General features: G+C 33.7%; 2 protein-coding genes across 3 annotated transcripts; one reads left to right on the forward strand and one right to left on the reverse strand.

Annotated features, from left to right (window-relative positions):
* Positions 1-992: 992 nt before the first annotated feature.
* Positions 993-7,243, reverse strand: LOC137838080 (subtilisin-like protease SBT6.1). 2 transcript variants are annotated; one of them, XM_068647302.1, is made up of 10 exons: positions 6,534-7,243; positions 6,120-6,248; positions 5,897-6,049; positions 5,456-5,572; positions 5,004-5,188; positions 4,326-4,589; positions 2,179-3,250; positions 1,546-2,043; positions 1,378-1,438; positions 993-1,291 (listed from the first exon to the last, which is right to left on the reverse strand). In XM_068647302.1, exons 1-10 carry the CDS (start codon positions 7,041-7,043, stop codon positions 1,203-1,205), a joined length of 3,078 nt encoding a protein of 1,025 aa, XP_068503403.1. In that variant the 5' UTR covers positions 7,044-7,243; the 3' UTR covers positions 993-1,202. The 2 variants fall into 2 exon arrangements, with proteins under 2 accessions (XP_068503403.1, XP_068503404.1); XM_068647303.1 differs by having other exon boundaries at positions 5,456-5,582; positions 6,534-7,238.
* Positions 7,244-7,978: 735 nt separating this feature from the next.
* On the forward strand, positions 7,979-13,311 carry LOC137838081 (uncharacterized). The gene is made up of 11 exons (XM_068647304.1): positions 7,979-8,307; positions 8,562-8,759; positions 9,100-9,184; positions 9,293-9,368; positions 9,853-10,029; positions 10,115-10,217; positions 10,929-11,038; positions 11,248-11,337; positions 11,425-11,505; positions 11,638-12,483; positions 12,641-13,311. Exons 1-11 carry the CDS (start codon positions 8,034-8,036, stop codon positions 12,731-12,733), a joined length of 2,133 nt encoding a protein of 710 aa, XP_068503405.1. The 5' UTR covers positions 7,979-8,033; the 3' UTR covers positions 12,734-13,311.
* The last annotated feature ends 3,719 nt before the right edge of the window (positions 13,312-17,030 follow it).

Here is a 17,030-nt window from a genome sequence, read left to right on the forward strand (position 1 = left end):
AGAAGGTGTGTGTGTAGTGAATGTGCACTTATTCAAAACTAGTTCTTGTCTTCTCTGATGTTCACCTGCAAAAACTATAAATACACTGATTTTAGAATGATTTTTTCACTCTCACTGTAAAGGAAGCGTTGTTCTTCAGCTTAGTTATTGATTCTTCAGCTTAATTATTGATTCCCTAGCATCTAATTCTCTGTCTAGTGTTTATGCTTTTTCTTTTATTCTTCCACTTGCATGATTCTTGATTCATCTACACTTTCTATTCTATTGTGCAGTGTTGGTTTCTCCTTAACAGTAGAATTTCAAAACCAGTTTAGGTGTGGCTTTTAGCATACCTCCCTGTTAGTTTTTAAATCATTTTTTTCTTCTTCTAAATTTTCAGCAAAAAATAAACATATTTTCTTAATTGATTTTGAACTACTATTTTAGTTTAATTATTTATTTCATCAATTTTTTTATCGTTTTTAAATTATTTTGAATTATATATTACTATGTTTTTCGATTACTATGTTTTTCAATGTAAGAAAAACAAAAAAAAATCGTTTTATTTTCTCAAAATTAAATACTTTATTTAGATCGAAACTGAACTGAGAAGATAATATGAAAACAAAATAATTAGATTCGAAGGTCTTTTTTCCGAGTGTAGTGCAATTTTAAAAGCAAATTCTATAGGTAAATTTTTTACAATATAAAATCAATTTTAATTTATTTATCTGTTCATTATATTTTATAAATGATTTTTTTTTCTTTTTAGAGATTATATATTTGATGTTCTTTTCAAGTAGAAATTGAAATCATTAAGAAAATCGACTTTAGACCTTTATCTCATGTTTTTACATTGTTATAGGAAACAAGAACACAACCAGGTATCTAAAAGTTACACTTCAATAGTTTAAGAGGTTAAGGAAAGAAGAAACCTACTTAAAAACAGAAAACTACATTACAATTAGTTATTAATTACCTATAATACTCTGCTGAACCAATAGCCATAAACATTAGACAAAATGAATTCACTATCAGATAATTTGTTCATTTGAAAAGCATCCAAAACAGCAAAAATGTTACAACTCTAGGAAACAAGGCACAACTTATTTGGCTATTTTCCTACAGTGATGCTGGTGAGTGATGTTACTATGCTGCTAATGCTACAGTGGGGTTTCTTTGGAGGCTAGTGTTACAATTTCATTGATTAATGTAATTCTAAACTATATGTTGGCCAATCTACCAGAACTTGATCCTTTCCTTCGTCTACGCCTCTTTTGGCGAATTCGCCAAAAACTCAATAGCAAAACACCTGCCAGAAGTAAAATGCATGAAGCTTAAACAACATAGATATAATGGTCTAAAAATGGATGGTAAAAATACATGTAGTTTACTAACCAGTTACTGCGACAACAAAAGGAACTAGCCAGTGACCAACAACCAGAATAGGTGCATCAGGCTACAAGAAGGATCAAAGAATCCAGAATATTAGTAATATGCATGATCTGATCACAAACATAAAGATCAACAGTAAATGACCAATACAATAGTTGTTTCTTTTCATACCTCGTCTTCATAGAACAGGCCTAAGTACCTGTTCCCCAGAGAATCATCCTTGTTTCTTACTGTCAACCTTGGTCGTCTAGTGTTAGAAGTGTCAGACGATGAATTGAAACCGCTCCCCAAATCAATGACAGGAAAACCCGGCAGTCTTCTGTTTCTCCCTCTGACTTGCAAGCTGTAGCCCTTAGTTCCCCAGATTTCAAACCTTGTGTCGGTCCCGCAGATCATTTCCTTACCCACAATAGCTGAATATGAAGAGAAATTTACATCACTTCTGCGGGATGGCAACTGATTGTCAGCTTCATACAAGGGAGAGTCTTGTTTAATTGAATCAGAGAAAAGTGTTGGATCTCTAACATCTTCACTGGTAAAATCCAGTATTTTCCTCAGAAGGGAAAAACAATTTGTAACCATATGACTGCTGTCCAAACAATTGGAGTCCCCATACACAGCTATGCGACCTTTGCCCATTGCCATGAGACCAAGAATTGGAGAATCTGCCTGTTTCACCAAAAAGAAACCATATTTCGAAATTAGAAGGTATTTTACATTTAACCTCTTTTCTTCCTTCAGAGGCTACATTTATCAATGTTTATTTCAATATCAATAATTAATGAGTTAGGTGTCATGTCACACCTTGGTTGAGCCAGAAGTTAGCAGCACACTCTGTGTGGCTCCACTTTCTGAACTATCTAAAAACGGAAAGCTATGAACATAACCACCCCTTGGAAACCTCACTATATTTGTCCCAGATGCATATCGATTCTGCTCACCCAAAAGCGAAAAATCACCAGTCAGAATCTTATCTCCAAAAGCAATCCCAAATGGAGCCAAAAGATCATTAAGTGCAGGAATATTAGCACCTCCAGTGACTGGGGTCCACCAGCTTCGTGTATTGTCATCAAAGAATCGCATCTTTACCATGGAATCTACATTATACCACTCAGCAAAGACAGCTAATCCCAATCCAGTATTTACAACATCATCTCTTAGTTTTTCAATCTCCTCAGGAAAGTACTCATCCTCAAGATCCACCAACAGAAGTGTTCCATAGTGCCGAGCATCAAAGCATGTAAGAGGAGAACCGAGTGATTCAATATAGTAACCAGCATCTCGTAACATGTTGAACATGATGTGAAAATTTGTATGCAGATGATCCCCATGCCAGTCAAGAATGTCATTACGAACATCCAAGGAATCTCTAGGAATATATCCAGGTGGGTATTTGATATTGTGAAACTGATCCCACAAAATTCGTTTTGATCGTTGTGGTGTTGGCACCACATTTAATTTTAATTGAAGCACACAGATGCTAACTCGAGGGTCCTTCTCACCTTGAGCCGGGGGGCTAGAAACCTTGAGAGTCACATTACCTTCAATCCTACCAGAAAACTGTGCACCTTCTTCCTTTATTTGCATGTGAAGAGCCAAATAACCAGTCCAAGGCCAAATGATCTCAGAATAAGTAAAATGTATGCTTAGAAGATTCCCTTCTTCATTAAAAGGGTGCCATGTTGGTGGACTTTCAACGTATCCAATAACACCCATTCCATTCAAAATGGTGGCATTGAAGATGACAGGCATGGCACCTGCATAGAGTGGTTGACGACAAAAGGGCCATGTGTAAGGACAATCTGTATAATCAAGAACACTGGGAAAGATGCTTGTCCTAGGTTTGTAGCTCTTAAGAATCTCATATGATTCTAACCTGAAGAATAAGACATGATTTAAGAACAGTTAGATAATCTGGCAAGTCCCAATTAGTTTTTGGAATTTTTAAATCATTGCAGTTAAAAAATCGTAAATGAATCCCAATAATTTCAAAAGCTTTTTTTATTGTGGTCCTTCAGGTCCCCGCAGGAAGCCAGCTAAAGAAGTTTCTAAAACCAAGGAACTCAGTTTGGTTAAAACTATATGGAACTACTTAAAAAGCTTCCATAAAGTATTGGGACATTACGATTGTTTATGTATCTGGCAATTACAATTGTTTATATATCTGGTCAGCTTGAGAAGAAAATTGGTTAAATGGTCAAATGTCTAGTCCAATTAACCCAACCATATGCTCATTTTATACAGGTAGAAACCTGTTTAGTAGGCAAAAAATCAGTATGTCAAACTGGTTGAACAAATTGTTTTAGTTTAACTAATTTGTTTTCTTATAATTTTTATATTAGTTTGTAAATACATATATATATATATATACACAGACACACACATGTATGCATTGTTACCAAAATCACTGCTTATCTTGCAAACTTGGACAAGTTTATGAGTCTAGTGACTGGCCACGAGTTAACTCAGTTTTGGAGTAGACTTGTGCTAAGTCTGGCAGACATGGGCAAAATCGAGCAGACTTGCTAGTTTGTGACTGAGTTGGCGAGTCCATGTGAGCAAAAGAAAATTCATTCAAAACAACACCATGGACACAGTTAAAAGCTCACAAGTATGCTATTTACAAGTATTATTTCTTTTTCATAGGAAGTAGACTCTTACAAATCTGCAAGTTGAGTTGTATGGAGTCCCCACAAGTCTATGTAGACTCTCAAGTTCAATAACATTGCATATATGTTTCCAATTGGATCGAATATGGTTTGACCAACGAACTATGAATGTATATATACATACACTCATGCTAATTCATTGCCTAGCCTAGTTTCTAAAATGCTGAGAACTATCATAGTAACAATAACTCGGCAACCATTGCTTTCCTATGGTAAATTGTGTGTCCCAACAAGATATATCTTAAAACCAAATAAAATAGAAAGCTAAAAAAGAGAACATACAGATTAACTCTGCCAGCACCCTGCTCATACATGTTAGGCCCAGAAAGCTTTGCAGCACCCTCAACCAATGCTTGTTTCATGCTTGCTGGGTTTAAGATACTTTTTCTCTCAGGTTCAGGAATGATGCTGACAAGCAAACATACAATACCAGCAACTACAGGACTTGCAACACTAGTTCCTGATAAGCTTTTACAGCCCGCACTAATTTTTGATCCCATAATGTCCCGTCCATATGCAACTATGTCTGGCTTCACGCGGCCGTAACTGCAAGGTACAGATGTTAATACAATTTAAAAAATTATTAACAAGAAAGTAAACTTGCATACAAATTAAAGATGTTACAGAAAAATACAGATGACAAGAATAACTCATGTAAATAAAAAAAGATTTTCACATTAGCTAAACATCTAACACGTCATTGTACAATGACTGAGGCTTCATAAAGCTCATCAATTCTACAAATAGGATCGCTACAAATTGTAAGTGGAGATTATGCCTCAGCGAAATATGGGTAATTAGTTGTTTGAACTCAAATATCCATTCTTCAACAGCTAAAACTATTTGCACAAAAAAAGCTAGGGAAAATAATACAGAAGTCGCCATCAGAAATATTCAACAAATGACAGTGAAGCAGGAACAGTGAAATATAAGCGATACAAACTAATAAGAGGATGTTACCCATGAGGAAGCTCCCAGGTACTCATGCCACGTGAGGAAAAGGAGGCTATATGGTCACTATAGTCAATACCACCAACACCGATGATATCACTTTGATCTGCTGGATTGTTCAAAGTTCCATAAAGTGGTCCATCATTTCCAATTGCAGAAACCATGATTATATTATTTGCTGTTATCTCCCATATCTGTTACCATAAAGCTCTATAAAGGACATTTCGGTACTATGTGAAAGAAATAATTACTGCACACAATTACCAAAAACAAATAATGGCTTCTTTAAATATAAGTTACAGCAGAGAAACTAACATGTCATGTTATAACTATTCGCCAAATAATACCATCATATCTTCGTAAGTAATACATTATAATTTTCTACCTCAAAATAAGCAAAATAAAGAACTTAATAATACTAATTAATGAGCAGCAGGAACAGATAGGCACAAGAAATTTACCTTTTCAACAAACGGGAGATCCAAGTAATCAGGTCCACCTATGCTCAAGTTCAACACATCCATATTGGTTGCAATTGCATAGTTGAAGGCATCAAGGAACCATGATGTATATGATACCTGCAACAGGCTGAATGCAATCTTCTCAAAATCTTGCCAAGCATTCTAGAATAAAATAATTATAAGCAGAAAAACTAGAGGAAAAAAACATTGTGCATTTTTATAACAAATGAAGATGCATCTAGGTTCTCCACTTAGAGCTTGCTAGCTTCTACTATAGGTTTATAAACTTCTGTTCATTGTTATATCATGCATCTACAATGTCGGTATTTTGGAGTCCGGGTGAAAGAAATGTCATTTCCATGCAGTCAGAGATTTTAACTCAATCACCTCCCACTTCCAAAGCAAGAAAAGAGTTCAACAATAGCATTCAACAGGCATTACCTGTGCATCAGTGAACACTCGAAATGCATAAATCTCAGTGTCCGGTGCAAAACCAAGGCACTCAGAATCTACACCAGCAATTACACCCGCAACAAAAGTCCCATGTCCAAGATTATCATTCAAAGTATCTTCACTGGTCCAATTAGTACGCTCCTGTAAATTTCCTCATCACTCAACTCATCCACCATCAACCCAAAAGCAATTATTTCAAATCAATAGTTACCTTGATATTACGAAAATGAGGGTGATCAGCCCGAATGCCAGTATCAAATATAGCCATCTTGACCTTGGCACCAGTGTACCCTTTCGCCCAAAGATCCTCAGCCCCAAACATTGACGTAACTTGTGATCTCTGCCAAAACCCAAAACAACTCAAAACAAGCAACTGCACACTTTCAATTAATAAATTCAAATATAGCTGTGAATGTCTACAAAATTGATGTTGAATATTAAAATTGATTAGTAATTAAACTAAATTTTAATATAGCAGGTTAGTAATTAAATTATACAAGTCTAAATCAATTTTGACAAATCATAGACAAAACAATGCCAACAACCATAACCAAAGGTACCAAATCAAAGTTCAAATCTTTGCCGTTCCCCCAAACACCCAACAAAGAAAACCATAAATTTTAACCTGCAACAACAATTCCCGCCCCCACTTGACGGAACTGCTGCGATTGCCAACATTTTTTTCATCTTCTTCTTCAGCCTCGCAAAACGACATCGCAGTGAAGATCTTCCCAGGGCGCTTCTTCGTCCCATCCTCGAACGCCCCAACCTTCTTGTTACGTGGCTGATCCTTCGTCAACAAACCCCTCTTGTAGCTCACATCCAAGCTCACGTATTTAACTGACCCCAGATTCCGAATCTCGTCGACCACCCCGGAGTCCTCGATGGCCACCAGCCCGAAATCAGTGGGGAACTGCGCCGCCGGGTTCTGCCGCGGGATCCAGCGCCATCCCTCAGTGCTGAGGGCGGATTCGAGGTAGGCGCGGTGGCGGTCGGCGGCGGCGTAGTGGCGGAAGGCAACGATGTAATTGGGAGGGGGAGGAGCGGAATTGGGTGTTAGGGTTTGGAAGAGGGCGACGCAGAGAATGAGGAGAGAGAGTGAAAAGATGCTCCATTGGTGAGAAATGGTGGCCATTGTTCTGCTCCTACATTGAAGATAGAGAATATAACAGAGATGAAACACAGAAACAGGTTTTTGCCAACGTTGATGTTTGGTTTGGTTTATGTTGGGATCACTTTGTCTCAATCATATCAAAGTCTTTGCTTCTTTCCTCTTGTCTTTCTTCCATCTTCATTTCTCAGACTTTCTTCTTCTCAAACATTTTATTATTATTTTTTAACATCAACTATTAATTATATTTTTATATTCTTCATCTCAGATTCCTTTTATATTCTTTTAAGAAATCTCACTTTAACTAACTTAAAATCATATATAATTCTCTATCTCTTACATATATATTGGTAATTAAAATACAATAACTTTATTTTGTATTGAAAAAATGAGTGAAATTATTAATATTTTTCATAAATACCTTCAAACATAAAAATTATATGATATATCTTTCAAATTTCTCTATAATCTACTCTTAATTTATAAAAAAAGTTTTTCTTATTATGGTTAGTCAGAAATTTACTTAATCTCTCTATGAAACTCAACACTTTACTCTTAACTGATACAAAGTAGAAAAGCATAATAAAATATTGTTCATATTGTTTATTTATTTCTACTTTTTAAAATTAATATCAGTTGACTTCGACTGATTTAGGCTTATTTGGTGATGATCTTTTTTAAATTAATTTTTCTTATTTAAATTAAATCATGATAAATCATAAATTGTTCATAAGTTTATTAATGGGTTCACTGTCTAAATAGTTTATGTCTGCAAAACCTATATCTATATATATTTATTATACTAATGATACGACCTTTTTACTATAAAATAAATAAATAAAAGGTAGAGGAATATTGCAATATTTAAAAAAAAAAATACTGTTGACTTAAAAATTAAGAAATAAAAGAAGCACCTGTTTAAAATTGTTTATTTTTATGGAAAATATTTTTATTGGATTGGTAGTGAAACAATAGAAGCTTGCCAAGTGATTTTTGTTGTTACAGAAAGTGGCTATGGCGCGAGAGCTAATGCTATCTTCTTCAACTCTCACTGCAGCAACTTGTCTCTTTGCTTCCATCTCCAAAACCCCACCAAAAAGTTTCAATCTTTCATTTGGTTTTAAACTTGTGCACCATCAATACTATCATCATCATCATCTACTTCCATTGGCTTGCTGCTTCAGCGTGTCTTCTTCCTCTTCCCAATGTTCAATTGACATGTCCAAATACACAGAAGCATTTTCCAGACGAATGGCCATGGCTGGTCTCAAACCCCATCACCAAATTGGTCAGCTTCTCTGTCTCACTTCTCATATCATACAGAAAAAATGAATCTTTTTTGGAAATTTTGCTATTTGCTCAACTTGGTGCGTGCCCATTTTATTATACTTGTGTCAGAATCAAACTTAAAGTAGTATGCTGATAAATTGAAAAGGGATTGAAAGTTTTAGAATCTTGTCTATTTGCTAATGATGCCGTGAACTAATAAGTCACTGCATTGTATGTTAACTGTTTGATGTTATGATGCCTTTTTCCTATCAGCTTTGGGAGTCTCTGGTGGCCCTGACAGTATGGCACTCTGTGTGTTAACTGCTAGATGGAAAACTGCTGGTGCTAATGTTGTCACGACTGAGAATGGTGGTCTCATAGATGGGCTACTGGCGATAATTGTTGATCATGGTCTTCGAGCAGAGAGCAAACAGGAGGCCCACGTTGTTTCTCACCGAGTTTCAGAAATGGGTTCGTTGTCCAAATTTGGTTGCTTTGTCTCTTATTGCAGGAATGGAATATGGATATTTTCTTCTTAGATTTTCACGTGACCTTATTATGAGCCATGTGAAAAACAATGGTAAATTATTTTCTTTATAAAGATTAAATAAATAAACGAGAGTTTATCAAAATTTGTGGAGGTTTACGAAGAGAATGATATAACAAATTTTACACGGCAATGCTATGTGCAAATTTAACAAGAGAGGATTCATTTTCCAGTGATTGCATAGTGTGGTAACATGACTCGAGGTCTTGAACTTATCCAGCTATAGGTTCGGCTGACATTACACAACATGGACACTTATTACAGGAATCAGGTGTGAGATCGCCAGCTGTGATTGGCCAAGAGGCAGACCAAAACAGGGTCATTTGCAGGAAGCTGCCCGTGAAATGAGGTTATTGCATCTATTCATTTTATTGAAGAAATCTTAGATATCTGTTTTGGGAAGTTAGGAACTTTGATAAAGTATACTAATTGCAGATTATGGTTTGTTGAACGTTAGGTACCAAATCTTTCAAGAAGTTTGTGCCAAACACCAGATTGGGGTATTGCTTATTGCACATCATGCTGATGATCAGGTATGATTGATGATGCTTTATATTTACTTATATTTGCATTTCTTCATTTTCCCACATTGTTTTCATGAACTGCATGTCACTGTAGGAACTCTAGTCTTAGAACATGGGGTATGGGGTATAACTTAACCTTATAAAATCAACTTGTAAGGCGATGTTTGTGTCCAACTTATATATTTTATTTTAGCTATATTACTAGTTGGTGTGGAATTATATGGCCACCATAGAGGTTGCAATTAAGGCAACTCCCAAAGGGACCACCTCTAAGACGGGCAATGGGTGATCACAATTAAGGTGGTTCTCCAACATCTAGGTATTTATGAAGTGATTTATTGATGTTTGGGCATAGACAGTCTGCATGTGGTTAAATACTTAGGACATAAGTGCTTTTTGAGTGAGAAATGACTAATGATGTTTTATTATCCTGTAACCTTTTAAGGCTTGCTCAAGATGTTAGACATGTAGTGATTGTTGAGAAACAATGCAGGCCGAGTTATTTATTTTAAGGCTTTCTCGAAATAGTGGTGTGCTTGGACTTGCAGGCATGCCTTTTACTTCCCAGATTTTCCCTACATATACACATTCCGTCCAGGAAGTTCAGGTAAACCAGGGCATTCTTCTTGTGCGGCCTCTTCTGGAATTTTCAAAGGAAGATATGTACAAGGTTGGTTCTAGATATTAGTTTTATATGGATTTCTCTTTTTCATGATCTTACGTTATAATTATGATAAAAAAAATCATCTGTACAGATATGCCAAGGAGGTAGTGAGGATTGGGTGGAAGACCCTACTAATCAGAGCCCATTATATGCACGTAATAGGATACGGATGGTGCTGAATAATTTGTCATCTTGTAAGTTTTGTTAATGCGATTCGTGACTTCTTTAATGTTACTCTAAGAATTTGTTAAGATCTTCTAGCAATCATCCCTTTTGGATGGAAAGCACTCATTCTGGTTCATCCCAAACTCATTAAATTGTCTGTAAACGTGGTTCATAAACAACGTAGTGCATGTGCAATTGAAAAAATATCAGTATTTGCAGTAAAGGGGAGAAAATGAATCTGGTTTTCTATCCTTGATTATACAAGTTCCCCCTTTATTATAATTTATTGACATCTAGACATCTACAATCTCTGTCTCTTGTCTGCTACTATCGCAATTAATTGTCCACCTGACAATCTCTATTATGAATGACTGCATGTGGCAGTAATGTAATATTCAGTCACGACTCTACCTCTTTCTTCTGGAAACTTTTGTTAATGGGTGGTTTGCTAACATACTCCTTTCAGTAGGGAGTTCTTTTGGCATTCAGCACTAATTTCTTAAGTGATTATTTTAGATAGATTCACAGCAATTACATTGTAAGCCTCCTGGCATGACCTGTGGCAAGCACAACATATTCTGAGAAGTTGTCATCTGTCTGTACTGCATGCTGAAAATTGAGTTTGAGCTAATATATCCACTAACATTTTGTTATGGTCTTGAAGATCAGGTGGTATGGTCGTGATTTATATGGAAAACACAGGCTGAGTTGTCTAAATGACTTTTTTTTAATATTTCCAGCTAAATTCAAGTTTGAGCTTCAAGCAATAATTTCTGCATGCAGAATAACACGCACATATGTTGATCAAATTGGCTATAGCTTGATACATGATGCCGTGATTATCAAGGATGTAAGTGTCACTTAACTTCTTATTCTATTCATTGATTATTTGAATAACACTTGAAGTTAAGTATTGAATAACTAAATATCATGTCGATGTTGTTATGGAAAATAATAATATAAGCCCTTTGTCTGTTTGTTGCTTAAGTTATATTAATCTGTCCCTGAAATTTACTATTATTATGTTTGTTGGGATCATTGCGTGGTTTATTTTTGCAGCATGGTTATGCTGTTATTGATTTACAGATTCTGTGTCCTTTGAAAATTGAGGACATATGCCTGATGAAATTTCTTTCCTTGGTCTTACAGGTGCTTCTAATCTTTATGTGATTATTTTAGTTTTGAATCCTTTTTTGTGTATTACACTTGTAATTGCTGTCAAATTTTATGTTTTAGTTTGTATCACAAAGGCAAAGGCAAGTCAGAGGCAGTGCTATGAAATTGCTAATGGACTACATTCGTACATTTCCATGCAAGGTAAAATTGCTTTCCTAACAAAATTACAGAATTGTATCTAATATTTCCTTTACAACATACAAGTTTATTTAAATATTTAATTAATTTCAACATTTATTATCACTTCTCATTTTGTCTTCAATTATCCTGTAGAACTCTATCACAGCAGCAGGTTGTTACCTTTGTCCAGATCCTGGTTCTAGAGGGTCTAGACTCCTGGTCTGCTGCTGCTCTGATGACTGTGCTTTGCCATTAAAGATGGAATTTTTTGAGTCTCTCTCTTATGGACAAGAAGTGCATTGTGCTGCCAATGAGTTAGAAAAAATTATAGAGGATGAAAACTCATTTGCAAATAACTTGGTTCCAGATGCTTCAGATGTACACTTTTTGGATGTGAATCCTACTTTAATTTTGACGGAAGCCAAAAAGCTAAACATAATCAGTGAATCAACCTACTCTAATATTCTTGCTTTGCAGAAGCAAGAAACTGCTAACTTCAGGTCTAAAACTGAGACAAGTTATGACCCTGCATCAAAGCATGGAGTTGAAATTGTTACCCCTTCTAGAAAATCTCTTCAGCCAGGACAATTTTGTTACTTTATGGATCGATTCATTCTCACGTGGAGTTTGAAAAATAAAATTGATGAAGATGAACTTTCTGGTTTAGTGGATTATGAAATGGATTTGAGCAAGGAAGCCAGGAGCTTTTGTTGCACATCTTGTGTAGTTGGTCATATACCTGAGGTGCGACACATGATTGAATCTGACTGGCTGTATCTGGCTGAGTTATCAAAATATCCACTTTCTAAAAACTTCACCCAATATGAGGTTAAATCAGTGAATGAAACCAAGCAGATAATGGACAGGACATCTCCATGTTTGCACTATGCCAGTGTATCAGCAAAACAAGCTCTCCACAAGTTAAAATCTATCCCAGTTGCTGCAAGGAGAAGCCTGCCTGTTCTGATCACTGAACAAGGACAATTACAAAGCATTCCAGTAAGTCGACCTCTCAACATTTTACAAGTTGTCTGAATTCATGACACACCCTGAATATTGATGATCCTTATTATTTTTATTCCTTCTATTTGTTATATTTTTCTTTGTGGTCTGCATTTGTCTTTTGGGACCTGATTCTGCTTCCTTACTATTTCAGAGTGTTGATTTCAAGCACTGTCCCTTCTTGATGGTGCATATGGAATTTAGGCCAAAAATACCACTTGGGGGAGGTCATACCACATTCATATAGCAAAACTGTGACAACACTAAAGATCGTGATTGCAAGAATGTTTTGGTTATCAGTTCCCCAATTTGAAATGAAACGAGTTGTAACCATTCCTGACCCCAGCAAATTTCATGTCAACCAAAAGGGACACATCAAATTGGAATGATCAGTATCCAAGCTGTGTTCATCCCCTATAACCACCATCTGCTTCCTTACCAAACAAAGTTCTACTTTCACTCCTGGACCTCACACAAATGGAATTAGAGGGAGTAGAATCTCCTGAATTTGTCCAGCAGCATATTCAAATTACCTTAGTTTCACAGTTAGGCTCCACAGGCTTTTTAAAAGTTGACTCGTGTACATGTTGAAAGTAACAAATAGGACACTAGCTTGTTGCAGACAGCCTCTTAGAAACCTGGTAAATTGGCGGGTGGAGATTGCTTATAAGGAATGTAGGTTCATTTTTTCTTGTGGGGTTCTTAAATATAACTTGCTTAATTTCATGGTCAAATTCATGTAGATAGACGTGGATGCTCTAATTTGTTCTTTCATCCAGCAAGAAAGTTGACACTTTTAATCTAGTTATGGACTCAATAATTGTTCATAGAATGGGAATGATGAGGAGATTGAATACTATTTGACGATTCACCCTTTACCTTGGTAATATTTTTCATTTTGTTGCAACAACGAACTCTGATAAACAAATAGGAAACTTTAATACCAAGGGTGGAAAAGAAAAACAAAAATGGAAAACTGAAGAATTACTTGTCACTACAATGGAAAAGAAGTATATTGTTCATAAAATGATCAATGTGCAACTGGTTGCCAATGCTTGGCAACATTGGTTTTCTAAAAGATGCCAGTGAAATTCTAAATCGTTCGAAGAAGAATGCGAGCTAGGTGAAAATCTTAGAAGCTGCAAGGTAGCACTGAAGATCATGCAGATGGTTTACAAGAGACAGATGTGTAAAGGAAACATAAGCAAAATGATAGTCAAAGCATAAGCATCTGACAGTATGCTGCCATTTCCATTTTTTTACTTGTTCAAGTTCTTTTGGAATACAGCCTTTGACTATAATTAGGAAGCAAAATCAAAATCACAATGTTAGACCTGTCCTTGGCTGTTGCAGAATGGTGTAAATATAATAAGAATCTGGCTTTCAGCTGTGTTATGTCATGAACAAAAATCTAGTGTGAGGGTAAATTTACTTTCCTTCATGACAGTACAACATACCAATATGTTTTACTTGGGAGATTCTAGATAAAATTCATGGAATTCTGAATATAATTTAAATTTTTACAATTTTTTTTCTTTTAAATTTTATACTCTCTCTGCATTTCTTCATGTTTCACCCAATACTGAAGTGTATGCAACAGAATCAAATAATTCACTTTGCTTTGCACTTGAAAATTACATAGAAAAAATGTCAAAAACTTAATATTAAGTTTCCTCACTGTTTCTTTTGTTGGGGTCAGGTTCTTTATTTATTTTGGCACCTAGTCTAGTGACCTAGCTGATAAAAATATGGGAGGAAAATCTTGAACCATTCATTCATAATATGTAGAATATGATTTAGTGAACATTGCCCTCTCCATTATTTGAGTCTATGATACCTAAATGCCTTTAGCATTATAATGGTGGCTATCATATTTTTCATCTTAATTCATATTTATAGTTTTATGACTTAACCCTGTAAGGAAAACTAGGATAATTTTTCAGTGTGATTGGTTTAAGACTTGTTCTAATTCTATTTTCCATGTTTATGAACTCTTGTACAATATTTCATTATGGTTTAGAGTTTACATTTTTAGCCTTAATTGTTGTTTGGCCACCACCCATTAACCAATCTTTCAAGCTATTCAGTGTCCTTTTGCAACCATCATTCAAAGTTTTTCTCTTACACCACAGGAATACAATTCTACATTGCTTAAAGAATTTTGGTACAAGGCTAGCTAGACATTAGGCAATAGGATTAGGAAGAGCCTCACTATTGACAGATATGAAAGTTAGCTACATTTTTCTTTTGAAAGAGGAAATTTTTAGTCTCTACTAGAAAAATCCTCTTAAATGTAACCGTCTTATTCAATGATTTATCTCTAAACGATAGAGGTCTCAAGTCTATGAGGTTCGGACACTCCTCTTAAATAGTGTGTTCGAGTCAAACACACTGGTACTTGTACGATACTCGTAGGACACGTATCGGTGAAGTGTCTAATTTAAAAAATATTTGTTGAATTTCTGACAATTTAAGCACAGTTCTGACACAATTTTAAAAAGAAGAAATACATTGATTTTCTAAAAACTTAAATTTATTGTATAAACTTTTATTATGATTATAAAATAAGGAATAAATCATTTTAAATCAGTCATGAAGAACATCTTTCTGTTCCAAAAAAACTGAAACATACTTGTACACATAAATCTTTATTATCAATTTATAATTATATAATATATAGATAGCTGTCCGTGTTCTATATTTTAGAAATTATACATATATCTCTGTATCCATGTCAAATCTGTATCTCTAATTGTGCTATTTCAGATAGGGCATTTTATGTCATTCATGTGGTTAAGAGGAATATGAAAATTCTAGAATTCATCTTTGAAAGCCTTCTTCATGTCATCCATAATGAATTCTGCACTTCCATAATATGCATTCCTTCTGTCCATTGATCCTTAAGGAAAAGCATAATTAATGTGACAGTGGAGTTGATGTTTGTTACACTTGTGTTCTTTTTGCTGCATCTCTTCATTGTTAATGCTGTTCTTCTGGAAGCAAATAATTTTGCACCATTTAGTTTCCAATGTGTTGCAGTGTGTACCAGTGAATAACAGCTACAGTTTGCTTGTATGAAAGAGTGTTTAAATATCATAATTATTCAGATTTATGAAAGAGTGTTTAAATATCATAATTATTCAGATTAATTCATGGTCTTAGTATGAAGTCTGCATTAATTAGTTTTTGCTAAAAAGGTCTAGTTTATTATTTTTACTAGGATCTATTTTTTTAATTATTTTTTTATACAATAACCTTATTTTATGCTCAAACTAAAGACACTGTGGTTGCTTACAAGTTTTGTCTATATTACATTTTCAATAACAATTAGTTTGTTATCAATATTATGTAAATTTGAGATTATAAACCCATCACATGTTGGTAAAGAAAAGCAAATCATCTTAACTCAATTTACAAAATACTAAAAAAAATAAAGTAAATATGACATATTAATTTCCTTAAACATTAAATTAAAATGATGAATCAACATTTTTATTATATTACAAATAAGTGATAAAGTGTAACAGTGTTCAGTAAATACTTCAAAAAGTGACTTATATAATTTTTTTTATTATTCCTAATATTTTTTTTACATTATTGTTAATTTTGTATTACTTATTATTAATTAGTTCGTTCTTAAAATTATAATTAATTGTTATATTATTTTTTAATTTAAACTGTGTATAAAATAAGTATATTACTATATGATATTATATAAAAATTACTAACGATAAAATTTGTTAAAAAAAAATTAATGTAACAATATATTAAATTAAAAACTTAAATTTTAAAAAATAAATATAAAGTAAATTTGATTAATACTAATTAGACCAGTTCATTTAAATAAAAGAAACGACTAACTAGAAAAACATATGCAAACTTTAGAAAATACTTAAAAATACTAAGAAATTAAATTATTTAAAAGAATCTAAAATTGTATTACACAATAATATATTTTTTCTTTATAAATAATAAAACTTAAATAGTTATATTATTTTATCCTATTTTACATTATCAATAAGTTAATTTTTTTAAACAAGGACATATATTAATAGTTTCAAAATTCATTTATATTTTAATTTTATATTTATATATAAAATATTTTGTAATTAATAATATCCTTTGTTATAATTAAATGAGTATGTTTAAGTTTATAAGTAGATTTGTAAGTTACTTTATGAGTTAGAATAGTAAGTTATAATTAAAAAATAAATAAACTCTTTACTCATAAAATCAATCTGATTGAGTATATAAGTTTAACTCGAGTGATAAGTGAGTTACACTAAATTTCCCACACAAATCAATTTAACTTTTATTAAGAATCTATACCAAATCTATGATAATTAATGTGATTTAACATTCAAGTAACATAATTATTGTTTAGGTTTCTTTTTCTTTAGAATAAACTGTTATGAATGTTAATATGTTGAGAGTTTTCTTTAAATTAATTCAATTTTACAAAATTAATTTATAATATGAGAGATTTTTAACATATTTTTTCATATTTGTTAATTTATACATAAGATTATATATAATAGATGATC

Source organism: Phaseolus vulgaris, chromosome 4 (assembly GCF_000499845.2).
Source record: "Phaseolus vulgaris cultivar G19833 chromosome 4, P. vulgaris v2.0, whole genome shotgun sequence".
Lineage (NCBI taxonomy): Eukaryota > Viridiplantae > Streptophyta > Magnoliopsida > Fabales > Fabaceae > Phaseolus > Phaseolus vulgaris.